This window comes from Artemia sp. Qi Xiang Cuo, chromosome 8 (assembly GCF_049724085.1).
Source record: "Artemia sp. Qi Xiang Cuo chromosome 8, ASM4972408v1, whole genome shotgun sequence".
In the NCBI taxonomy this organism is placed as follows: Eukaryota; Metazoa; Arthropoda; class Branchiopoda; order Anostraca; family Artemiidae; genus Artemia; species Artemia sp. Qi Xiang Cuo.
Window position 1 is genome coordinate 16,170,421 of NC_142801.1, and position 27,393 is coordinate 16,197,813.

Consider the following 27,393-nt stretch of genomic DNA (forward strand, 5'->3'; position numbering starts at 1 on the left):
TAAATCAATTAGGAGTACAATCACCTCAGAAAAACGAAGCGTTTTTTAAATTACTTAGACCCTCCGACACCTAGTGACGTATGGGGCACCATTGTCAGACTAATTATCAATCTCTATGCTAGGTCGTGTGGTTTACTTGGACCTGCGTCGTGTCGTGTATTTGACTCTGTTTTCGAAGAGAGGTAGCATATGACCTCTAAACAGTTTAAAACTTCGAGCTTTGCAGTATCAGACGTAAAATACTTAAAAAACACGAATAAATCCTTTTTATTTGTAAAATTGACATAGGGATCATTTGATACTCCAAGGGCTGACAAGGGCTAAATGAGAAAATATGAACCATAAAAGTGGAAGCCCAGTTTTCCTCAAGAAAAGAGCAAACATTGAAATTACTAAGGGTTTGATAAAAAAAAGAGAAAAAGTGTCCTTTTATTTCTGACTGATGCTGAGCTCTTTCGTTTAGCGATCAGTGACACAAGCAAGGTGGCCCCGGGGACCCTACTCTCACCCCAAATCCTAAATTTCCCCAAGTTCTTGGGCACTGCTCATTCAAATCAAATAAATTTGTTTTCTTATTATTGACCCCTCCCCCTGAAAGAAATTCCTATAAACATGCCTGGGCATAATTAAGTTTAGGGCATGATAGGGTTCAAAATGAATTACGCCCTTTTCTAAATACAACGATTAGCCTGTAGATATTACAAGATGGTCTGTCAGTATCATCTTTAATCTTCTTTACATGACAAATTCATTTTTTATTTTTAGTTGGGTAATACAAAAGATAAAGTAAATGAGTTGGAAAGTTAGCCATTATTGAACATCTTTAAGGATTTCCTCTACTTCTTCCTTTGTATGAAAATGATATCCCTTTTCCTGCGTGACAGAAGCAACCTCCACATTAGACGCGTCAAGCCGTTCTTCCATAACTTGCTTGAGTATAGTCAACGCAGATTTTAGGGCCTCTTTCATCGTCATAGACTAGAAAAAAATACCAAAAACTGATGAAAAATATTGATTACACTAACCGTATTTTCTTCATATAAGGTTAACTATTTCCAATTTTAGACAAATTTTCTAAATTAATTAACAGTAGTGCATGAATAAATAATAATAATAACATAAATAACCAATAGCTTTAGATAAAGTTGCAAAGATCAAACTCATCAGCATAAGTCTACAAATCAACAGTTACCCTCACATGTAAAACACAAGTATGTTCGGATTACAGATTAACTAGGCTTATATACATTGGCGGATTCAGAATTTTCGTGTGTATTCGGGGGGAGAGCTTGAATAACTAAAAATTTCATTTTTTAAATGCATATTTGTGTAACTTATTGGGTCCCTTTTGGGCTCGATATATTTTTTATTCAAGAGGGGTTAGGCTAAAATTTAGATTTACAACTTCCGTAACTTTAAAATGCAAACATGAGCAGTTATTGTGACTCTTTTATTCTTAACTTTTTACTCGACACTTTCGAGTGAAAGCGCACCTATTTAGATATGACACAGCCTATAAAAAAAAAATATTCTTTAAAAGAAGCTAAAAAAAAAAAAAAAAAAAATCAACTGAAAGCAAGGAGCAATATCAAATCTTAAAACGAACAAAAATTAATAAGTAATGAGGGGAGCTTTCCCTCCTCAATATCTCGCTCTTACGCTAAAGTTTTTTTCAAAAGCATTTAAAGAAGCTCATTTTTCTAATTAAACGGCCCTTTTGGTTCAGGATTCGTTCTTAACGAGTTGGGACAAAAAGTCAACTTAAGCGTAAAGAGCGAGGTATTGAGGAGGGAGCAGCCCCCCTCATATACTTAATAATTTCTGCTTGTTTTAAGTTTTGATATCGCTCCTTACTTTCAGTTGAAAAAATTTTTTTTTTTATTTATTTTATTTAATTTCTGATTCTTTTTAAATAATGCTGGGAAATCAGGCTCTCCCTCTATAGAAATTTCTTCTCACACGGATAATCCCTCCATAGAAAGTTATTCTCACGTAAAATACCCCCCCCCCACTAGGAAAATTCCTTCAAGACAATTCCCCCAGAAAAATATCTCGCGGACAGTTCCGAGGAAAATTTTTTCTAAGCGAACTTTCATTTGAAAAGATTGTTTTTAAAATCATGCCAGAAATCCCCTCCTAAGTGGAAAAGCTTTTCCGCAAATACCACACCCCCTATTCAAAAGTTGCTCACCCAGAAAACTCCCTTTAAAGAATTTATTCCGTGGAAAACTCCCCGACGGAGAATTTTTCTCCCATCAAAATCCCCCTCACCTATGGAAAGATACTCTAGACAGCTCCAGCTTGGTAAAAATCCCACCAGATAATTCCCCTTAATATCTCCACACGTAAAATTGAGTCGGCAAAGAAAAAGTAAGACTAATATAAAGAAATTCGCATAGGAATTCTGGCAAATTTACCCAGTGCAAAAGTTCCCTCCCCATGAAAATTTTCCCCGTTGAAAATTCCTCCAACAGAAAATTCACACACAGAAAAATGTATGCATACTTCCCAATAACAAATACTATACGTAAACAATGGACAAATTTTATGACTAAGGGGTGAGAGGGGGGCTAGATACCCTCCAATATTTTTGGTCACTTAAAAAGGGCAATATAACTTTATTTTCCGTTCGAATGAGCCCTTTCCCGATATTGTAGGACTATTGGTTCGATGCAATCACCCCTGGGAAAAAAAAAGAATAAAACAAACACGCGTCCATGATCTTTCTACTGGCAAAAATACAATATTTCACATTTTTGCAGATGAAAGCTTGAAACTTCTACATTAGGGTTCTCGGATACGCTTAATTTGATGCTGTGATTTTCATTTAATCCCTTGACTTTTATGAGGTGTTTCCCCTTTTTTAGAAAATCAGGCACATTTTTTCAGGCTCGTAGCTTTTGACGGGTAACACTAAACTTTATTAATCTTATATATTTGGAACCAGCATAATAAGCCGATTCTTTTGACATTTCTATTGATATCAAAATTCGATTTTTTTAGAGTTTCGGTTACTATTGAGCCGCGTCGGTCCTTACTTACAAGATTGCCAAACGAGTTAATGTCTTTACGATTTTCAGCACAATTATTATTGATACAAATCACCTATTTTTTACAACTATCTTTTTCCTCAATTTCTCTGGCATCTGAAAAAATAATTTCTTTAGTACTTGCGAGAGTAAAAAAAAAAGAAAAAAAAAGGAAATCAACACAAAGAGTTAAAAATTATGATCCCAAAAGGAGAATAAAAGCTTGTCCCTATATCGATACCTCCACAGCCATGTACTTGGATGAGGGTTTTATTTTAACATAAGTGTTTGGTGTCACGGGAAACAGAACAAAAGAAAACATAGGCCCATTAGAGTCCTGATTAACAAGTGTAAATACCACACGAAAGTTGAAAAATAATGTAGTACCTCGTGCAAAAGGATACTCTAATTAATGAAAATAAATAAAAACGATGTAAATCAGCATAATAAGCCGATTCTTTTGACATTTCTATTGATATCAAAATTCGATTTTTTTAGAGTTTCGGTTACTATTGAGCCGCGTCGGTCCTTACTTACAAGATTGCCAAACGAGTTAATGTCTTTACGATTTTCAGCACAATTATTATTGATACAAATCACCTATTTTTTACAACTCATCTTTTTCCTCAATTTCTCTGGCATCTGAAAAAATAGTTTCTTTAGTACTTGCGAGAGTAAAAAAAAAAAGAAAAAAAAGGAAATCAACACAAAGAGTTAAAAATTATGATCCCAAAAGGAGAATAAAAGCTTGTCCCTATATCGATACCTCCACAGCCATGTACTTGGATGAGGGTTTTATTTTAACATAAGTGTTTGGTGTCACGGGAAACAGAACAAAAGAAAACATAGGCCCATTAGAGTCCTGATTAACAAGTGTAAATACCGCACGAAAGTTGAAAAATAATGTAGTACCTCGTGCAAAAGGATACTCTAATTAATGAAAACAAATAAAAACGATGTAAAAGAATAAAAAAAGACAACATGTTACAATGTGGGGATGATCAGAGAGACACCATCAGCCTCCTAATTTCCACTGCAGAAACTCTAATTTATAGATGAAATTATCGGTAATGTAATCGCTAATGTTCGAGACGAAACGGAAGACGATTAAAATATATCAAGTTAAATATTAAAGATGGACAATTATCCTAGGGGAATAATTACGTTGACAAAACTTCTACAAAGGGGTTATCTTGCAAAGAAGAGATAATCCACCTAGTCTTTGTAATCTTCCAGTGAAATATTTTATTACTATTTCTAACATTAAGGCCTTATTCTCAAAAGAATGGGCTGAAATGAGCCTCTAAATTTGTAGATTAAATACAAAAAAAAACTAATTTTTTCTACTGAATAATTCAAATAATTCAGAAAGAATAATTCGTAATAACTCAGAAATTATTACGTATATTAGGGGGTTCACCCCCTCGTTAATACATCGCTTTTTACGCAAAAGTTTGAACTTTATTCCAATTCTTTAAGAATGACCCCTGAATCACAAAGACCGTTTCATTAGAATAAATAGCTCTTTTGAAAGTATTAAAAAAACTTTAGCGTAAAGAGCGAGGTATTGACGAGGGAGCGAACCCCCTTATATCAGTAATAATTTCTGTTTGTTCTAAGTTTTAATGTTGCTCCTTACTTTCAGTTGAAAAACTTGTTTTTTTATTTAATTTCTGATCGTTTTTTAAATAATGTTGGGAAATCCAGCACCCCCTTCATGGAAATTCCTCCCATGTAACCCTCCCCCCACCAGAAAAATCCCCACTGAAAACGTCCGCATGCTTCTCAATAACCACTACTACATGTAAACAATGGGCAAAGTTCATAACTTGTAGCCCTTTCCTTGGGGACTGTGGGGGATTAAGTCAGCATCAGAGACATAGCTATTAGATTTATCGACTATACTGAACAAAATGGCTATCTCAAAGTTTTCATCTGGTGACTTTGGAAAAAAATTAGCATTGGAGGGGGCCTAGTTGCCCTCCAATTGTTTTGGTCACTTAAAAGGGCACTATAGCTTTTAATTTCCGTTCGAATGAGCCCTCTCACGATATTCTAGGACCACTGGGTCGATACAATCACCCCTAAAAAAAAATAAAAAAATCACGCATCCATGGATCTTTCTTCTGGCAAAAATACTAAATTCCACATTTTTGCAGATAGGAAGATTGAAACCTCTGGAGTACGGTTCTCTGATATGCTGAATCTGATTGTGTGATTTTCATTACGATTCTATGACTTTCAGGAGTTGTTTCCCTCTTTTTTTGAAAATAAGGCAAATTTTCTAAGGCTCATAACTTTTGATGGGTAAAACTAAACTCGCCGAAACTTATATATTTGAAACCACCATAAAAATTTGACTCTTTTGATGTATCTATTATTGGTATCAACATTCTGCTTTTTAGAGTTTCGGTTACTATTGAGGCGGGTCGCTCCTTACTTACAGTTCGTTGCCACAAACTAATAAGCCTTCTTCTCCGGTTAACTATAAATATATTTTTTTATCTGATACATAAAATCAAGCCGAGAAAATGGATTATACATGTTTTAATCTTGAGTGAAAAACGAAGTATGGGTGAATCAACTTATTTCCCGTGTCCATTACTAGTATTACTACTACTTTGTCCTAAGGAACACGGTAAAGCTATGGAAGAGCATGGAATCAAATAGGAAAGCAAAACTCTCCTAGGCTTAGGATTATACTAATGATTTGGATTTCCTAGACGAAAATTTTTGCAAAATAAATAATTTCTTGGAGTTTCTGAGAGATCAGGGTGCAAGAATAAGTTTAAAAAATAATTTTAAGAAGACTAAGTCGCTTAGACTGGGAACAAATGAAGGTAAAAAAGTTGATGTTGCGTAACGAAAAAATCGATCAAATGTATAGCTTTACTTACCCAGGTAGTGTTATTATTAGTTGGTGGATGCAGTGAAGATGTTCACAATTGAAAAAAAAATTAAAAGAATAGTATCAAGATTAGAATACTGAAGCTGCAGTTATGGCAGTGGTCAAGCAAAGTCTTGAAATATGGGTGCTTCAAAAGACGGAGGGGGACTTGTAAGACGTTCACAGGAGGAATTATATATGGATTCTTTTAGGTATCCGTCTGACTGACAGTATTTCAAACAGTGAGCTGAACGAACAATGCAGCTCTATCCTGCTTTCAAGGAGTATAATGAGAGTAAGGTTGCAATGGTTAGGACATGTTCTGTGGAAGAAGGATGACAAATTGCCAAAGTTCATCCATTTTGGCCAACATTTAGGGCCAAATGAAAAGCTCGTTGTCCCCGAATGAAGTGGGAGAGGTCGAAGGATATGATTTAAAGGAAATTAAAGAAAATTTCTTGCTGCCACAATAAGCTGCTATTAGTGCTACAACTACTGCTACTACTAACAATTCATTGCAGCACCATGAGGCCAACACAGCTGCACACGCTCAACTTCTACCCCAACCTATTATAAGCTACCCTCCTTACTCCCTCCTGTGAAGTTCAAATTTCCAAAAAGTCCTTTCTTATGACGACTTCCCACCTCGCTTAGTAACGATATCTTCCGTTTGGCCCAAGATGAATGGCAAAAAAGCATGATTTTTGGCAATCTATCATACTTCATCTGTAAAGCGTGGTTTAGCCCTTTCAACTATTCTTTTTATTTAAGCCCTAAAAAGTGGAACCGAGCAACACTTTTGACAGCTTATCGTTTGATATAAGATCTATCAAACGAGTGCCAAAACTAACCTTAGGAAAAAATCTAGAATATCTTAGTCAATCTATCAAAGAGAATACATTTCAGAGCCATTGGTGGCTACTACCATTGCCATGACTTCCAATATTCTAAACCCAGTTCAAAGACTTACTTTCGTTTTCATCTAATTTTTTTTTTTAAACTGCGAAAAAGACAACCTGCATCTTTGGTATTCAACTTTTTACATCTTCACCATATCCACCGTCTTAACTAATAACGCTTCTCAAATAAGTGCGGCTATCGTCTTGATCTATTTTCACAAAACACTGTTCATCTCTTCTAACTTTATATACAGCCTCTCTTAGTCTAACAACCACCATCCTGCTAAGTAATTTTCTTCCGGTAGCAATAAAGCCACTGCCACTGTAACTACTATATTTACCCTATTAATTCCTTTAAATCATGGTTTAATACATTCTTAAATGTCCCACAGATCTCTCGTCAATACTTTTGTTTAGCCTAATTGAGGACCAGTTCCTATCTTTTCCTGGGACAAGTCTGGACTGACCAAGTCCCAGGCGTGGTGCCTTACAAATAACATGACCATTAATAGCAAAAAAAGTCAAGTAGTAATATTCAGAACCCCCTACAACAAACACGTAATCCAACCCGCTCTTGTACTCAATTACTCCTCCGACAACCTCCCACAAGTAAAGGTTGCCAAGTTTCTTGGTGTATTTATTAACTCATGCTTGTTATTTTCTAATCATATTTCTTACATCACAGCAATGATTTTGAGACAAGTAGCTATGATTAACCGTGTGAATTATTTTCTTCCTCCTGACATCCTAGTTACCCTCTATTATTCCTTTATTTTTCCTTACCTTTCTTATTGCGGATTAGTTTGGGGAAATACAAAAGGGTCCTTCACTAAAAAACTCAAATTTGCCCAAAACCGTGCCATTAAAGAAGTTTTTCAGCTTCCCTGTCTATATCTAACCCGTGATTTTTACTCGTATAAAGCATAGCATATATTAGATACGTAATCTAACCTAACTTAACCTAGCTACCTTTTAGTCCCCCTAACCCCAAAAAAACTAAAGCTTAAATCTTTTTCACGGACTGAGCAATATCTCACTATGCAGAGGAAACCTGTTTATCAATACCGGCTTTGATGTTTTAATGTGGTCTTTCTTTCGTGTGTCCTGTATTTCCGAAGAGTACCGAAAATTCTTTGGAAAATCACAGCTGGTAAAATAATGCTAAAAAGATAAATAGATCTTTAACACGAGTTACAGATCCTTGGTAATGGTAGCTGGTTACCCTGAAAATAACTCTACGTAGTAGCAGTCACATAATTGCCGACGTTTAGGCGGACGTACCTCAAGCAGAGCTGGAAAGTCGGTACATTAAGGGCTATTCACAATGATATTTTACTATTATTGGGAATTAGATAGCGCTAATTTTAGCCAATCAAAATTTTTCATAAAATTTGTTAGCCAATCAGAAAATCCTTTGGAAAATCTGATTGGCTAAAACAAAAACTAACTAAAGCTCGGTAAACTGATAAAATATCGCTGAGAAAGGGCCTTAACTAGCAACAACTCCGGGTCTGAAGTTTTTCTTTTACTCCAGCTCTCACTCTTTCAAGTTGTGAGTGTATGCCACCGATTTCGACTCCTAAGTTTTAGAGCCACAATAGGACCCCTGCTTTGGAGATTAAGCATTGCCAATATATATTTAGAGTGGAGTTTTTTAATCATAGTAGCGTTTCCATCAGTCAAATTTATCTATTTTCATAAATTCTGAATTCAGATTCTTTAGCGTACTAGATTATTGTTCCTATATCTAACAGTAGGTTAGTAACAACTACAACCAAATAACTATGATACTGGTAGATGGCTTTTATAAAAGTGTTATTAACGTTACCATTAATAACGAATAGTAATAATAATAGCTTCGAAGGAAAAAATACCTTGTTGTAGGCTTCTTCGAGAGACTGCTGAGCACCTTCACTACCAGAGCCGATGGCCTTGGCCAAATACTGAACATAAGTCCCAGAAGGGTCCATATGGTATAAAACGGGCCCTACATCATCATCAATACCCGCAAATAGCATCGCTACACCAAAGGGTCTGGACTGTGAAAAAAAAAAAAATATTGAAAATCAAAGAATGTCTTTGGACACCAAATATCTAACGCTTTTCAAAAAAACGAGATATAAAGCAGGGATATTCCTCTGATAGATATTTTCCTGATGGTTGCATTTGCTAAGGTCGGCTATTTTGCATAAAAAAGGGGAGAAAAGCCATACTTCGGATAATAACCGATCATGATTATAGGAATTTGGACGCTACTTGTTTATTCTTAAATATAACCCAAACCATTATTATGTAGTCATGACAAGTATTTGTGCCAAGATGCACTGTATTTTTTTTTTTTGTTAATTAGTATAACCTCTTTTTTTGTCATTTTCTGTTTTGTGAAACTTTTAGTCTATTTTATAAAAACATTGTCTATTTTGTGTGGTTTAGTCTATTTTATATAACTTTTTATTTATTTAATTTATGTGTATCCTTATTTTATTTATGTAACATTTAGTCTATTTTATACAAACATTGTCTATTTTAGTGTGTTCATGGGTTCCCCGGACAAGTGTAAGCTTCTAGAGCCCATGACCTGTTTTATCTTTGCTATCTTTTCTCTTTGCGAAATAAAAATTCAATTCAATATACATTTATGTCACAGAATAACCTACGTAGCTTTATATACAATATACCAAAAGTTAAGCCACATCATTCAACTGCACATTGTATCTGTTACAGATTTCGTATCATACGAATATTTGAAAAAAAAAAACAACAACAAAAAAAAACAAAGATAGATCGATTCATTTTCCATATAACAGTACAATAATTACACAACAATCTACAAATCCCCACGAACACTCCATGGCCAGTAGGAGGGGGATTATGAAAAAGATCTCATAGCATTAAACACTTAACATGTAAAGAATTTGATTCATAAAAATGGAGAGAAATATGATAATATATATATATATATATATATATATATATATATATATATATATATATATATATATATATATATATATATATATATATATATAGCAAGGAGAGTAAAATAAACTTTATCAAACTTCAAAAAGAAAAGAACTACGGAGCTGATAATTTGATTGATCAGATACAAAAGAAGACGTAAATCTAAGGGACCTAGGAATATCACCATGGAGCGGAAGAAAAGCGAAAGACGCACAGGAAAGAATATAAAAGTTTTGAATATAAAGTAACGGTTTAGTTGCCGAACGATTTATATCCACGATAAGATTTATAGCTTTATTTAAAGAAACTTATCTAATAAAGCTTAAAACTTTATTCTCCCTTTCCCGTAAATTATGAAACTGTTAGACACGACCAATTGTTTTTAGGACAACAACATAATAATTTAAGATACTATTATAAAGATATTAAGATAGCATATTATAATATTAAGATAGCACATTATGGTTATAATATTATTATTAAGATAGCACAATAATGGCGAAGTAAATTTCAACTTTTTTGGATGAATTCAGGTAGATTTAGCAACTTTAGCAACTAATTTTTTACCAAATTAGGTATAAATAATACAGGTAAAACTTAATCAGATCGTCAGCTCTAAATTAGCAAATTTGTTGCATTATGAATTTGCCAATCCTGGCTCAAGGGAATCGCCCAAGGAGCACCCCTCCCCCATACTTCGAAAAAAAACCTATTTTGGTATTTTCATTGAAGAATACCCTTTTTTGTATTCTAAAAGAAAAATTGGGAAAAATACCCCCCCCCCTTCTAGATTTTGAAATATACATATTTCGCCCCACCTTATTTGTGTAAATTGGCACTATTTTGGGGATTAGGCGAATAAATCTTTCAGCAATGGATTTTTAAGCAAAAAATTTAACTTCAGAACATACACAAATTACAAGGAGTACTTAAAGGGTTCCTGCTCCCTGAAAGCCCTATTTTTAAAGTCATTTATTTCTAGGTGTTTGTCATTTAGGTTATCATATATGCTACTTTTATACGTGCTACTATTTTGCACATATTTTCCTACTGTGTTATATTAGTACTACTAATGTTATAATTTCAATTATTGATATCTTATGATCAAAAATACTTTTGTCATGAATTTGGATACGACACTACAGACTCTTATTTGAAAGTGAGTTTTGCCGATTGTAAATTGCTCCATAAATAAAAGATCAAGTAAACAAATGAACAAGTCTTATTCATGCAATTCATTTGGTACCACGTTCTTCCATAGCCTTTGCTGTCTTAACAACCCTGCTGATCTCCTGATTACACCCCAAACTAAATACTACCCTCACTTCCTACCTTAACAGCAGCAGTATGACTCTTCTAGATTAAATGCATCATGTTAACATGCTTACCTGCTCTATATACAGAAATAGGACCTTCAATAACGCTTTTCTATCAGTCGAGTGAAACGATTGTTCATAATCTAGAAATCCCTTTGCAATCTATTATATAAAACTCAGGGCTAAAGTGGCTTGACCATTCAGAAACTTCCAATGATTGACCTGGGCCCAAAAATTTGGTCTACATATCCTCTCACTTTCTTATAAACACACAGTTCTTCTCTTAAGACTCCATTGACAACATCTATTAGGCTAATAAGCAGCCCCATTACGCGTGATTCACTTGCTACCAAAATAAAGCTAACGCTTTTATTATTACTACAATCACTCTTATCAATTTTCTTAAATACGGATGCAATTAAAGTTTCCCAAAATCACCAGATGCTTCTCCCGTACAAAAAAACGATTTTCGTAATTTTCGGCAGTTTACAACTAACTTTATAACAGTCAATATTTCTATATGAATTTACCGTACCTGAGTCTTTATTATTTTGAAACTTTTAGAAATCATAACTAAATCCTCCCTACGAAATGAATCTTTCAACGTTTCTATATTATCAAATATTCTTTGATTATCATCTATGTAATAGTCATGGTACAACATATTCTTAAAATATTCTGCCCAATCCTATTAACCATTCCCTTATCGCTAACTCCGTTCCTACCTTTGACTAGGACAGATCCATACTGATTACTTCCCCAAATAACTTCAATATACCACTACATCTCTGCCATACCATAATTTCTTACCATGCCAATACAATACTTTACTATTTAACCCTCTGGTTGCATCTTCCAGACCCTCAGCAGCTTTATCCATAGCCTCTATCTAACATCTCTTTAGTTTATACTTCAGTGTCATCTCTACTTCCCTTTCTTCTCTCTTATTTTTACAAGATCAATCACCCAGAAACTTCATTTACAAAACCCTTCTCACTTTATCTTTCCTGGAGCTTATTTGCTAATATTCCTAGATGATTTTGAACAAATAACGCAATGGTTAGAATCATGTTATTTTACCTATAAAATTTTAATAGTCTATTTCCATTGGTAATATCCTTCCCAGCTCCAAATCAGTCAACGCCAGAATATTATTTATCCCTACTCAATATCGAAGTCCCCTTATATATATATAAAAAAAAATTCCCAGGAATTACAGAATTCCATTACTCAACATTCCTCAATCTAACAGACTCAGAGGCTTCCTTATCTGCCCCTGAATCAATAAAATCTATTATACCAACCTTCTTGTTTTTTCACCCAAAAAGATAAATTTCTGACACTCCTAACAGGCCAAGAGTCAAACCAACTAGATTAGTAATATGTCAATATGGGAACTGTCTTTCAACACTGTGACGCTCAATGTCGTAATTTTTGCTAGGTTCAAAATAAGAAATTGGTTCGACCAGTACAAGCAGGGATCAATATATCCTTCCCAAGTCGAGATAAAGCGCTTAACCAGCTTACAACCAAGGAGCAAGAAGTCACTGGGACCTCCACTATCAAAACATCGTAAAAAACATAAAAAAAAAACAACAAAAGACGTTTAAAATATAACTGAGTAGTTGATTTTTTTGAATTTAGCCTATAAGTTTATGTAGTTCTTATTGTAAGTTAATGTATATGTTCGTGTTTTGTTTTTGTCTTTTTACTCTTTATTCATCTGTTGTTCTTTTATATAATCGCTGATGAATTTTCTAATAGATAAATGAAGGCTTTTTACAAGCGTGGACTTGTAATGGTCAATAAATGGTTTTAAGCACCCAGTAATGCCCTCTTATCAACAAGAGTCGACGTTCTGAACAATCCATTCCAGGTCTATTATCTGCAACCCATTAAACACTTATGCCTGAAAATACTATACTACAATGAAGGTAACCATAACAAAGAAATGAAACAGCCCCAAGGAAAGGCTGAACAGCCCAAAAATACGACTAAAAAACACAACCCAAAAGAATTGTCCCATTATCTCACAGTCCTGCGAGACATCTCACAATAACTGTCTTCAGTAACTCCTCGTCGAAGTAACTCCGCAGCGCTGTTTGGAGTCACTGTTCGGGTTAAGGAACCCATAAAAGGCCCAATTCTACACCACTATAAGGCCACGCAGGCAGGGTTTCCTTTCTGGGGATAGAACGGGGAAAGGAACTCATGACAGAGCGGAGCTCAGTATTTGTCTTATAAGACCGGAACCACTTCACCCATTTACACCTAGCTTATCCTTATTAAGGTATTTACTTGGGATACGAACTCATTTTGGTAAAATTACCAACTATACATGGCAAACCGAACTTTAAAACTACGCAAAATATTTGGAACATTTTTCAAAGGCTCCAATTTTCCTTTTTAGCAGTCATAAAGTGATGCTTACCATTGCAGGCCCTTCTTCTGCATCCGAGTCTCCAAATCGGATTGCCAAATTTGAAACTGCCTGCGCAACAGATTCAACTGCCATTCTTTCATTATAGTTGAACCAATGGTAAGCTGCCTCAACACGAGCTTTATCTATCAACGTTCGACTGTCAGCCATCAATCCGCTTACAGCACAGCCTATAGTTGAACAGCAAAACTATTATAAGTAATACGAATATATTATGTACTAAACAAAATAAAACCGGAATTAGTGATATCTCAAAACTAATCAGAGTATGAAGCATTTAAGACATCTAAAGTTTCTTGCCTAAAATTACAACTAAACAATACCTTGGGAAAACAAAAGAGAATTAAAACAAGTTTACCAGAGCAGCAGAACGCAGTAAAAAAGGAGCTCCACATCAAAAATATTTTATATCGCATTATCTTATTTGTATTTAAACTACCAATAAGTTTGTCCTACGAAGGGCACAAAAAAAGTTTAAATCTTAAATTTTTTTGCTATTGAACTGATAACTACATACAAATACTTCTTTAAACTGCATTTTTGGCTGTTTTAAAAACTGCTTCAGATCCTTGTATCAGATGTCCATGATGTATTAAGTCAAGAATTTTGGTTTTGACGTTGCAAGTACCAAGTGCTCGAAACATGCTACTACTACTACTAACAATCGACTACAGCACCAAGCCACCAGAGACTAACACACCTTCACACACTTCTCCTCCGCCTCAACCTATTCTGTTTCATACTTTATCCCCTCCCATGAAGTTCCAATTTCTCTTAAATCCATCCGTATCACCTCTTCCCGCCCTAATCGGGACAGCCTGCGTTTCGTCTTGCCCCAGACGGATGCCCAAAAACAGGATATTTGGCAAAACTGGTCTTTGGCAGCATCCAAACTTGGTTTTAAGGGTAGCTGAGCTGTGGATATCTGTCAACAGATCCATTAAAGAAATTTCAAGTGAGATTGGCCAAGCTGGATGGAAAAATTTTCTAGAGAAAAACATTACTCACAGCATCCTTGTGGCAAGAATGGATCAAATCAAAATGGGCGTTCCAAGAAATGTCAGCTAAAAAATGAATTCCTAGGAAACAGAGGTAATCAAATTTCATGACGGCTTCACTTTTAAAGACAAAGTCAGGATAATGGCAAAGGCGCATGAATACCAAGATAAGCAGTTCCTTTGTATTCATTGCATTAAATTTAAACATCCAAGAATCAAACCACTTCTCAATCTCACGATCTTAAAGGGACAGGAAAGCGTTTGTAGACATTTTGCTCTTTTACACAGGGAATGTTTATTTTACTTTATGCTTTCAACACCCAAGCAACTCCTTCTTGGTACCACAAGCTCCAGTTTCTAAGCATTTGTACAAGCGAGAGTAGGAGAGTAATGCCCATTTTAAACACAAAACCACTACATATCATGAGAGCCCAATTGGTTACCAGAGAACAGAGTTGCAAAATCAATAAATTACGAATTCATAGTTTGGGAGGTAGAGGCACAAATCTTAATTCGACAATATCTTAAATAAAATCTTTCGAATTATTGCAACCAAGTCAAAGAACCGAAATTTATTATAAGCTGGATACATTACTGGACATTTTTATAGCAACTCCCCATCCAAGAGCAGAAACTTTCCATCACTCTTTTCTTAAAGCACAGTTTGTGGTACGAAAAATTAAAACACCCAATATACTACTAGTGTAATTTCGTCACTAAGTCTTATATGCTAAAACTCAAGTTTGATGAAATTAACAAATATTAAATAGACCCCTCCCCCACTCCATAAAGATGGATCCAAATGAATGTGCAGCATCAAATAGAGTTGTTTCTGTGCTTAGGCCTAGACATTTCCTCCTCTAGTAATTCAAAACGAATTGTTGCATGCATATATCAGTATAACCTTAACATTAAAGAAGAGTTAAGATAGCTAGGACACGTGTTACGGCTGTGAGAAAGTGCTTTTTGCCCCACCCCCTGGGACCAAACAAAGCATGTCGTCAATGAATGGGGTGTAAAGAGGCCATACGAAAGGATTTAAAGGAAATTAGGACTTCATGGAAGGGGGCAAAAAGTGAAGCTTGTAATAGATTGGGGAGGAGCATTCAGACTTTATTCAACAATGAATTTAGAACAAAACACTTCAACACAGTCAACACAGTAATACTCCATTGCCAAAAAGGAACAGAGGAAAAAAAAAAATCCAAACTCTCACCTAAAAAAATCCCAAAGCACAGGCTAGGCAGGGGAGTTTTGCATGATTTCAAACAAAACAATCAACAAAAATATAATAATTCAAAAACTGAAATAATCTTCCAACAAATATCCATCAATTCGAGAGGACAAAAAAAAAAAAAAAAAAAAAAAAAAAAAAAAAAAAAAAAAAACACAAGGCAACAGGAAGACGGCCATTAAATTGTAGAAAGCACGTGACAGGTAACAAAAATGTGCTTTTCAATGTGCTAAAGGGCATTAGACCAGGAGGTTTTACTTCCCCTCCACTTAAGTTCCATTGAGTGCATTTGTATACATGACGGTCTTGACATGTCATTATTCACATATGCTGATGACATCCTGAATCTGAGTCGCACATTCTCTGGTTGTGAGAGCGCGTGGTCAAAGTTAATACAAGAATATCAACAAATCGGTGTAAGTTTTTATTGTGAATAAAACAGTGGCTGTTGATCTTAACCTTAAATGAGGTTCTGATAAATACTTCTAGCTTACTGAAACTTCTATCTCCCTATCTAAAAATCTTATTTGCCAGGGAATAGCCACTGGGTATCCAATTAAATGAACTATCAAGCTTGCCATCCTAAATCTTGAAAAAAAAAAAAAAACACAAGGAAATTTTAAGAAACAAATATCATCTTTCCAGCTAAACTTATTAATAAAAGAAGGGAATATTTCAAAGCTTCTGCCAGTTAACTTAATCATGACTGGTCTTCTCTGTTCCTCTGAGTGTAAAGATTGCAAGTTTTGTGTTTATTGTATAATTTTTTGTTTATATGTTTTCTTCTTTTTTTTCTCTCCTTTTTTCCCTTATGTCGCACTCTGTTATTTAGGGCCTCTGCGCCCTTTTTTGTTTTGACAGGTTGTAAATAAATCAAACTGAAAGACTTAAAATTCATTAAGGGTTTAAATGAAGAACGATTAGTCCTGAGAAAAGGTCCTTGCTTCATCACGAAGTTTTAAAAATTGGCCTGAGTGATAAGCAAAAGGCTGACATCCAAATAACAGGACAATATGAAGCATAAGAATGACCTAGGATGTAGAAAAGGGTTGTATGAACCAACCCTGAATATATGCATTTTAGCTTTCTGAGGATTCCAAAACTCCTGGATAGTTTCATCTATATCAGGTCAATAAGGTACTTAAATGAAGAATTTTCTTCAAGCATGATACATAGGAATTGAACACAACGATCTTTAGCTTTACTTAAAGAACCTCTTAATACGTGTACTTCATTTAAGTCCTGAACTGTACTGACCTATGGCAGGTTGGTGCTGAAATGAACAGTTAGCAGTGGAAAGAGTCATCAAACAACATACCAATAAACTTATCAACTTGCACTAGTTTTTCGATAGAGCTAGTTATCATCAATGAGGAAGTAACTCTTTTTTCTGCTGCGAGTACAACACCAGCTGATGTCTGAATACCTATTGCAGTTGATCCAAGTTTAATAGCTTCTATGGCATATTCTACCTAAAAAAAATCCATATAATAAACATAGAATCTTAAAAAGGTGATTTTTTCCAAAAAACAAGTGTAGGAAATCAAACATCCAATAAAACTAACGATAATCTGTAATTGGAATCAAAGATGACTTAACAAATAAGTAAGTACATCAGTTGAAAGAAGCGCGTCTTTACCTCTGTCTTGTTATAGTTCTCTCCAAACCGTCAGTGTTTTTCTTTCTTTCCTGTATTGATCAATGAGCATGACTTGGCAGAAGTCTGTGCTGAAATATCTGCTCTGTCTATCCGCTTTCTTCAACCGGCTAAAAAAAAACCTCGTTTTTTGGTTCCTTATAAATTTTTATTATTTTTTTTTTAATCAAGCATGCAGTTAGAAAAAGCTGCTTCTGTCCACTGTGTCTGTTCCTACTTGTAAAGAGCACAAACAGTAGCAGACATGGACAAAGTATGTGCATCATATTGGCAAGATATTATAGCTTCCATATTTTGAGTAAGTTGCTATTTATTTCACCAGTTCCCAGTACCTGGTAGGTACTGGAAACTGGAAACGAAACTACCAGGTAGTTTCGTTTCAAACAATTTTACTGATCATATGAGATCTAGAAGATTGATGCAACAATATGAAGCAAACTCGAATAGTTTCTAGGAGCAAGTGGCTGAGAAGGGTTTGGATGGTTCTGAAGACAGGACAGCTTGGTTTTGTCAAATATCTTTTAATTTTCTACTTTTGCATGAGATCTAAGCGGAATGACTGATGCAAATAAATGGTAAATTTTCTAGAATTTCATTTGCATTGCCACAAAGACTGCAAAAACAAAATAAGTAAAAAAATAAGGCAATAGGCCTTACATAGTTTGGGATCTTTACTTATTTCTTGGGTAATAGAGAGTGGTTGTGTTTGCTCTAAATCTGTTCTAGGCATTTGATTCCTTATTTGAATTGACAGGCAAAAAGTGGACACTATTGTCTCATGTGAACAAACCATTCTTTGTCAAAAAGTATTATGTGCAGGTACTGGTTTTTTACTAGCTAACGAGAGACTTGACAGCTTTATTGACCATTTTGTTCTCAATCTTCTTTTCAAAAATTTCCAGGGTTCTAGGAAAATTCTAGAACCCTGAAGATCCTTTTAAAGGTCTCCTCATATAATAGGATATAAACAGCTGATAATGTTTCTGTTTCACGGCACTTTGATCCAGGGACTGCAATGGTGGTTAGGGGCCATCCATCCCAAGCTTTTGTAAATGCTTTGTATTTACCTTCGCCAGATTTTTCAAGGTACCCATTTAGAGCCCATTAGCACCCATTTCTGAGCATACAGAGTCATGCCACTGATCCCTATTCCAAATCGAATAATAGGCAATACAAGGACTTGAACCCCCTTCCTCACGGACAAAGGATTTCAAGTCTAGCATCCTACCACTCAGTTAGGATGGCTCAAACATTAATATAAATCATATGACCTTCATCAGAGTTCAGAGTTTTATTCACCAATAAATACAGATTGGAAATACAATACTCTTATTCCCCCTCGAAAGGCTTGATGGCCAGGGATACAAGGGGGACATAAAAGCAAAAGATTAAAAATAATTTTTTGGCATATAAAAGCAAAAGCATCATGATTTGCCATAGGTAGATGCATAAAGTGACAACCTAAGGTGCTATAACATCTTTTAGAAAATACTTGTCATTACCCACTCAATATTTGTTATGAATCATTTCCCATGGATGGATGCAAAAAGTCACAGCCTAAGAAAATTTATTGTCTTAATGAAAATAATAGTCATAATCTATTCAAAGTCTGATTTTGAAAATACAATTTTTATTTTAAAAGAACTTATTTAAATAATTCTAACAAAGTTGAATTGGATTAAAGTAATGCCAAACAATCCATGGAATTAAAGTGACCCCAACTAAACTTTATCTGTGAAATCATCTTATATGGCAACATTATTGAAATTAATTCTCCAAACACTGGCTCAAAATCTTAAATGTTTTTTGTCTCTTAAATTGTTGATTTGCCTCCTTTCAATATCTTTGGCTTGTTTTCATTTTCTCCTTTTGGTTTGGCTATATTGCTGATTCCTTTTTTAGCCTTGTTAATACTTTTGTTGTTTTTAGTACACTAAAGTAAATCTTATTTTAGAAAAGGTTTGCTTTTCTTTATATAACAAAAGTTGTGATAGTTTTGATTAACATAAATTTTCTCAGCAACCTTCAGTGTCAGCAACAACAAGGATATATAGGTAATCTTGGTAATTACAATCTTTAATGAGTAAAATTAATTAAACAGACTGCATTGTTGAAGATACATTCCCTTCTGCACTGGAAATCATCCCATGTAGCAACCAATTGCTGTTTGAAGCAAAGAACATGAGACATTGATAACAGAGCAAACTCAATTTTGTTTAAAAAAAGAAGCAAGCATCGACACCTAGAACTACAAGACAAAATCATGAAGTTTATTAGAAAATTTAGACAGAAAAACTATTTTTTTTTTCTCTTTACATTTAGATACTGAATGACTTTGGCCAATATGCATATTTGGGTATATACATAATACATATATATATATATATATATATATATATATATATATATATATATATATATATATATATATATATATATATATATATATATATATATATATATATATATATATATATATATATATATATATATATATAAACAAAATCTTCAAGTAGGCCTACACATAACTAAAAGAAAATAATCTCAAAACAAAAAAATGAAAGAAAAATAAAAGAAATGCATACTTGGAATAGCCTTCCTTCAGGTGAAAAGGTATTCACACCTCTGTCATATTCTGATCTGGTTAGAAACATCTTGTTCCAATGAGGCTATGGTATCAGTCAGAAACTACTAAAAACAAAAACTATTAAACATAGAATAAAATAGCTTAAAGACATTCATAAAAAGGGGCTATGGCTAAGACCTTATATTACAAGGCACCAAATAAACCATTTTAAGCAAGTATCAATTCTTTAAGGATTGCATAAAAGCAATAGGATGAATATAAGGAAATATGTCAAGAAAAAGCACACACTTATTTTGGCTGGAAGATTATAGCCAAGTGGTTGTAGCCTGGAAAAGAAAAACAACTGATTCAATCACAAGTGTAAACTCAGCCATAAATTATAGCCTACAAATTAACTACATATATATCCAATTAGCTGACAATGGTAATGAGTTAATTTGAAAGAATGTGTTTCTGAACATAAGACTTGGGAAATTGACATCCAATCCAATATGCATTACTATCCTTCAAATGTCTGATGAAAATTGTTGGCCCTATGATTTTGACAAATGAATTTACTAAAAAAAAATCTTCATGGTCAGTTTAATGTGCATATGCTGATATTTATTCCTTAAAATCTTAATTGCTTTTTGATTTCTTAAAGTTAGAAAAGAAAAAAACTTTAAAACAATTTTTTTCAGTAAAGTATTAATTATATTCTGGCTTTTAGAAGGCTCGGGGTTTAGAACCCTACTCATATTAATTTCTGCTTGTTTTGAGTTTGACTCATATTTATTTTAATTTTGATAAAATAAAAGTTCAAAATAGAGATAAAATCATTTGTAATAGACAGTGTATAGAAAATTCACAAAAATTCCAGATATTTTGATCACATATACAGTGACCACCATCAGTAGTAAAATTTTACTACTGATGATGGTCACTGTATATGTGACCAAAATAAATGGAATTCCTGTGAATTTTCTATACACTGTCTATAAAAAGGATTTTATCCCTATTTTGAACTTTTATTTTATTGTCATGGAAAGGCAGTATGGTCTCCAAAATTATCTACATCTTATATTAATTTCTGTTTGTTTTTTTTAGATAGATAGATAGATAATTTTATTCACCCACTCGATACAAAACCACAAATGGCACGAATGGAGTATAAAGAAGAAGAAAAAAAAACAAAAAAAAAAACTTAACTGCAAAAACAAAAACAAACGTAACGATACACCGCCAATAAATAAAGACATTATTACAAAAACTCACTAAGGACGAATTGCAATTGCCAGACTACTAGGCCCAAGCGACCCCAAAAATTCAGAACGACGTTTCGTCATTTATATTTTTTATTTCATTTATTTATTGATACTGATTTGTTGTAGTTGTATTCTTGGCAGATTATTTGATTCTGTTTATGTTCATTTTGGTTTACTGGAGTTCTTTACTTTTTTTAAAAAAAACCTATTTTGTAGAAAGTTTTTTTTTAAAATTAATTTCTGTTTGTTTTATACTGACATAGTCTTTTTCTAGGAGAAAGACTGAGCCTCTTCTTAAATTAAACACCCATCCCTTCCATAAAAACGTTAAATACCCCCCAGACATAGCTTATAACCATTTCCCAAAATCTCTGGGGATAGTTTCAACCCCAAAGGCCTTGTTTAGACCATTTTGAATAGAATAGCTATCTCAAAATTTCTATTAGATTGCATTCCTGGGGAGGGGGGAGTAGCTGCCCTCCAATCACTTTGACTCTTAAAAGAACACTAGAGCATCTGATTACCAATTGAATGAGCCCCCTCTGAAGTTTATATGACCACACTTTTTATGAAAACCTTTAATGTCCCCAGGGCACAAATTACAACCCTTACCCTGAGGACTGGGGGTTATGTTATGTGATCAATTTCTACTAATAAAAAAGGCACTAGTCTCCTCAATTTCTAATCAAGTGAGCCCCTTTTGAAGCTTCTACAACAAAACTTTATATGCCCCAAGGGCATAACTTACAACTCTTGTCCTGAGGGCTATGGGGGAAAGACTGTCATCCTCAATGACATTATTTCCATGCCTTTCAACTACATTGAACCAAATGGCCATGTCAAAATGATACTTGAATTAGCTTTTGACACCACTTGTTGCCAATGCCCATGGAACTTCAGTTGCTCATCAACAAGTACTCCCAAGTCTTGTTCTTCATGACTGGTTTGTAGCTGAATATCAGACTGCAACTTTTGGTCGTGCATGATATACTGGTGGTGAGGATTGTTATTGCCAAAATGGAGGACACTGCATTTATTCATGTTAAACTCAAGCAGACATTCACTGGTCCACTTCTGGACTCTCAAGAGGTATGATTGCGCACTTTGTTGAACAGCTTGGAGTCATCAGCATTAAGCAAGTTATTTGTAGCTTCCTTTGTCATATCATTTATGTAAATGAGGAAGAGGGTTGGGCCTAGGATGGTACCCTGAGGAACTCCACTGAGAAAATACTTTATTGCTGTTATTTGTGAAAAGTTGGACCTGCTGCTCTTGGTCTGTCAGGAAATTCATCACCTATTCTACTACAAATGATAAAATCCATAAAAATTGGGTTCTAGGTGGCACTATAATTTAGCTAGGATGAAAGTGAAAATGTCATTTAATGCCTTTTTTTCAAGCTCTTTCATAATACAATAATTGCTCTGTCTCAAATTGCATCTTGAGCCTTTAAAGGGGCCCCCTATGTATTTTATATGAATTACAAAAGAGCATAAAAAGAGCATCAAATGATATTTTCACTTTCATCCTAGCTAAAGTAGCCTACATGGCCCACTGCAAATCTACCATGAACTTTACCCCCCCCCCCTTCACCCCCCTAATGTGCAAATATATACCCTGAATTGTCAACATCAAAGTTTTGAATTGCAAAAATTTGGTGCTAGGCTATTTTTGTTGGTAAAGTTCTACAAAATCATATTATTGAGTTAGGACTAAAGTGAATACACCATTTGATGCCTTTTTTATGCTGATTACGAATATAATAAGCATTTCTAACGGAAATGAGTTTCAGCCCCCCCCCTATAGCTGCCACGTCAGAGGTAGTGTCGGTATAGCAGTTATAGGGGGGGGGGGGCAGAAATTCATTTCTGACAGAAATGCTTATTATATCTATAATCGGCATAAAAAAAGGCATCGAATGGTGTATTCACTTTATTCCTAACTCAATAATATGATTTTGTAGAACTTTACCTTTTTGTCAACAGCATTTGAAAAACTTGAAATGGTTTGAATTGAAAATCAAGTATTTTGTAGGTTAGGTTATAAGAAAACCTAACCTACAAAACCTGTGTATGGTTACAAACATGAAATATCTTTTTTAGGGGGCACTTAAATTAAAGTGCCCCCTAGAAATTTACCAACAATTGATGTCTTTGATATTTTATTCTTAAGTTGGCTCTTCTAACAAGAGATTATTGAAATAAAGCTTCACCCATACTGAATATTGCACCTCTGCAATAGCATAGGCTCAGAAATCTGCAAGCTGCCTTGTGATAGAGATAAAAAAAGAGTAAAAAGTCACTGACTGTTCTAATGGGTTGTTCTCATGGACAAGAAATTCTTTAAAAGGGTAAAATATTGTTTTGGATAGTCAATTTAATCTATTAGAATGACATTCTAGATAGGCCTACACTTAGGCATGGGCTATAAATGAAGTGTTTTTGAAGCCTAGTATCCAAATTATGTTTTAAGTTAAACCAAAACATGTTTGCTTTAGCTAAAAACCTATTCCATTGATATTGCTTAAAAATCATCCACAGTGGTATTGACGTAAGCAATTATTAACCTTAAATTTTATCTTAATGTTTTTGCAAACTCACTGCTCTAGATTGTTAATTTTTTCTATCTGGATACTCAATAAACGTGCGTTTTTATTAGGCCCGTTTTATAGCGCTAAAGGGTTAAGGGCTGGGCACACGTAGCTGATTTCGGGAACTGATTTCCAAATCAGCGCCGATTTTAAAGGAAATCGGCGTCGATTTTAGGTTGGAAAATTTTCAACAGATTTACAATCAGCGCTGATTTTCATCATGATCATCACAAAAAATAAATCACCAAAAAAGAAAAATAGAGATACAAATAAATAGTCAGCCAGAGGTATCTGTGGTGAAAGACCCGACCACTGAGCCTGAGAATTAAACTGAGAACTAAGCTAAGATTAATCAAGTAACTATTAATAGACTCCAGTTGACTATCTGTGTCCATGATTTTTTGTTTTGAAAATTTTGCGCAATAAATTCTTCTTTCAACCAAATTTTTCTTACCACTATCGTTTGTCCACTGATGCTGAAATCGGTTCCCGAAATCAACTACGTGAGGCGAGCCCTTTAAGGGTTCGGCACATGTAGCTGATTTCGGGAACCGATTTCTGCAAGGGTATATTCCACGTCGAGTGATTATAATTAAAGAGGCTAAAAGGTGGGACTTAGTGAAGTTTTTCGATGATTAATCATCATTAATTACGATTGATTTACGACAATCATTAAATACGATTAGTTACATGCCTAAAGCTCTAAATCCCTAGTACATTCCTTGTCTAGAACGTAATTAATGATGATTAATCACCGAAAAACGGTCACTAAGCCCCGCCTCATAGCATGATTAATTAGAATCATTCGACGTGGAATACACCTTTGCTGAAATCGATTCCCGAAATCAGCTACGTGTGCCTAGACCTTAAGATCTTACATGTTTCTGCTAAGATTATCCTTTTTAACTCATCTTTGTTCTAAGATCTTAAAGCTCACTGATATTAGCAAAAAGCATGAAAGACGCCATCTTTCTGCCACATAGAACAATGATGAGAGAACTTTAATGATATACTCATCATTGTTCTCAGACCACTGATCAGAGCAGAATGATGAAAGACGTTTGTATAAAAACGACAAAAGATGTAATTGTAATGAAACTATATACATATTTATAATTATATAATGCACTCAAATTATAGCGTATTTACTTTACTATTTAACTTTATTTTAAATATAATTGTAATGAATCTACAAACATACTTATAATTATATAATGCACTCAAATTATAGGGTATTTACTTTCCTATTTAACTTTATTTTAAATATAATTGTAATGAAACTATATACATATTTATAATTATATAATGCACTCAAATTATAGGGTATTTACTTTACTATTTAACTTTATTTTAAATATAATTGTAATGAAACTATATACATATTTATAATTATATAACGCACTTAAGATCTTAGTTCAAAGATTTCACTTTTAAGCGTTTTCTGACAAAAGATGTAAGATCTTAGCACATGAATGAAGGAAAAAACAGCCCTATTGAAATCAGAACTTGTCGCCTTTGAAATCAACGATCCTACAAAATTTTCACTTAAGGGCTGGGCCCAACAGCTGATTTAGGGAACTGATTTCACAATCAGCACCGATTTTTAAAAGAAATTGACGTCAACTTGAGCTTGAAAAATTTTCCAGTTTTCGGCGCGGATTTGAAAAATCAGCGACGATTTTCATCATGGTCATCACAAAAAATTGGGTTACAAATAAATAGTCAGCCAGAGATGTCTATGGTGAAAGACCCCGCTACTGAGCTGAGAACTAAGCTGAGATCAATCATGCAACTATTGATAAACTCCAGTTGACTATTTGTGTCCATGATTTTTTTGTTTTGAAAATCTCGCGCAATAAATTTTATCTTTCAACCAATTTTTCTTACCGCTATTGTTTGCCCACTGATGCAGAAATCGGTTCCCGAATCAGCTACGTGTGCCGAGCCCTTTAGTGATTTTAAACAGTCTATCGTAGGAAACCTCATACACATGAGAAAAAAATGAAAAGTAAATTTAAAAAGTAATCAGTGTAGCAAAATCTCGCATCTGAATTAGTACTAAATTGGGTATCCAACAAGCAGCTTGCATACTTATTTGGAAAAAACAAACAATTCTATCCATTTAAATTTGCTTAGTCAGACTTGGAGTATGAATCTATGTTATGTTAATTAAATGAAAAAAATGCCCCTTAACGATGCTACATATTGGAAGATTGTCTGATGTACAACTAGTTGACACATTCTCAACCGCAAGGAATGAACTAGTATCATATAATATGGTTGTCTGAATTTCTATGCACCTCTATCATAGACGAACCCTTCTACAGTGGCCACTAATTTCATACTTCCAGATTATTTTCTTTAACTTTATTTCACCTGGCTATGATTATTTCACCTCCAAAAAGCCAATCAAAATATAAATATGATAAATGGATAATACAGGATATTTTAAACCATATATTTTGTAGTGTTTTGGAAAATACGTGGGTAGACTATTTAAGAATTTCTCCTATTCTTCATTTTTTTTATTTCGTACTTTCTCTTCGGCTGCTCAATTTTACATATGTGAGAAACTTCCCGGGGGTAAATTATTCGAAGGAGGACTTCCCATCGAGGGGGTTTTCCAAAAGAAAATTACCACGGGGAATTTGTCCAGGGGAATTTGCCAAAAGTCCTTTTTCAGATGATGAATATAGCATGTAGAAGAAAAACATTTGCAGACTCAGGGGAAAGCAGGCAATCAAACCTATTCTAAAACCAGGGAAAAATAAAAGTTACCTTAATTTATATAGATCAATATATGCTTCCAAGGTCATGTAAAATAAACTAAAGACTGATCTATTGGTGTCTTGGATGGATGTTCAAATCAGACCCTTCTTCCTTTTTATCGGTCAAGATTGAGAAAGATGCACTACACAAACCACAAATACATCTATATCAATTTAAACCTATTCAAGGAAGAACCGCAACTACGCTAACGTATTATTATTTCTTCAGAAGGAATCCCTCTATAGATAATCTTATCCCCCATAGAAGGAATCCTTCTACAAGGCTTTGAACAGGTATGTAACGGCGTAATTCATACAGTTATCGTAGATATCACCAGTAAAAAAAAGGACCGGTTCGTAATTCGTAACCAGGGAAAAGCTTTGTCACATAGATAAAGAGCCCGAAGGGTACGTTATTACCAGTATCTTTGAAAAAGAAACTCATTTACTTTCATGAAAAAAACTATATGTTTTTGTCTATTAAGTAGTTTTTTTTGTCAAAAAGGTCTATGCTATTCTTTCAGCTGGCAGAAGAAATATACAAGAAGGAGATTTTAAGCCTCCGAATAAGAGTTCTTGACCATAGAAATTGCGATGGTACCCTCTTTAAGCTTCAAAATCTTTCCACTCCAGGAAAGAGAGCAAAAAGCACTGTTTCTGGTGCCGTATGGCAATTTGAGAAATAGTTATAAAAAAAAATATGAACTGCAGGAAAGTATATACGGTAGCTTTCAAATAGTGTTCAAACGCAGGAGATTCAAAATCTGTAGTTTAGGGTTTTCT

At 34.2% G+C, this 27,393-nt stretch overlaps 1 protein-coding gene across 2 annotated transcripts; it reads right to left on the bottom strand.

Moving 5' to 3' along the window:
* Positions 1 to 709: 709 nt before the first annotated feature.
* On the bottom strand, positions 710 to 23,860 carry Prosalpha5 (proteasome alpha5 subunit). 2 transcript variants are annotated; one of them, XM_089092864.1, is made up of 6 exons: positions 23,819 to 23,860; positions 20,007 to 20,112; positions 17,083 to 17,236; positions 13,524 to 13,702; positions 8,690 to 8,854; positions 710 to 978 (listed from the first exon to the last, which is right to left on the bottom strand). In XM_089092864.1, exons 2-6 carry the CDS (start codon positions 20,073 to 20,075, stop codon positions 811 to 813), a joined length of 735 nt encoding a protein of 244 aa, XP_088948990.1. In that variant the 5' UTR covers positions 20,076 to 20,112; positions 23,819 to 23,860; the 3' UTR covers positions 710 to 810. The 2 variants fall into 2 exon arrangements, with proteins under 2 accessions (XP_088948990.1, XP_088948991.1); XM_089092865.1 differs by having other exon boundaries at positions 20,007 to 20,109; positions 23,819 to 23,842.
* Between the last annotated feature and the right edge of the window lie 3,533 nt (positions 23,861 to 27,393).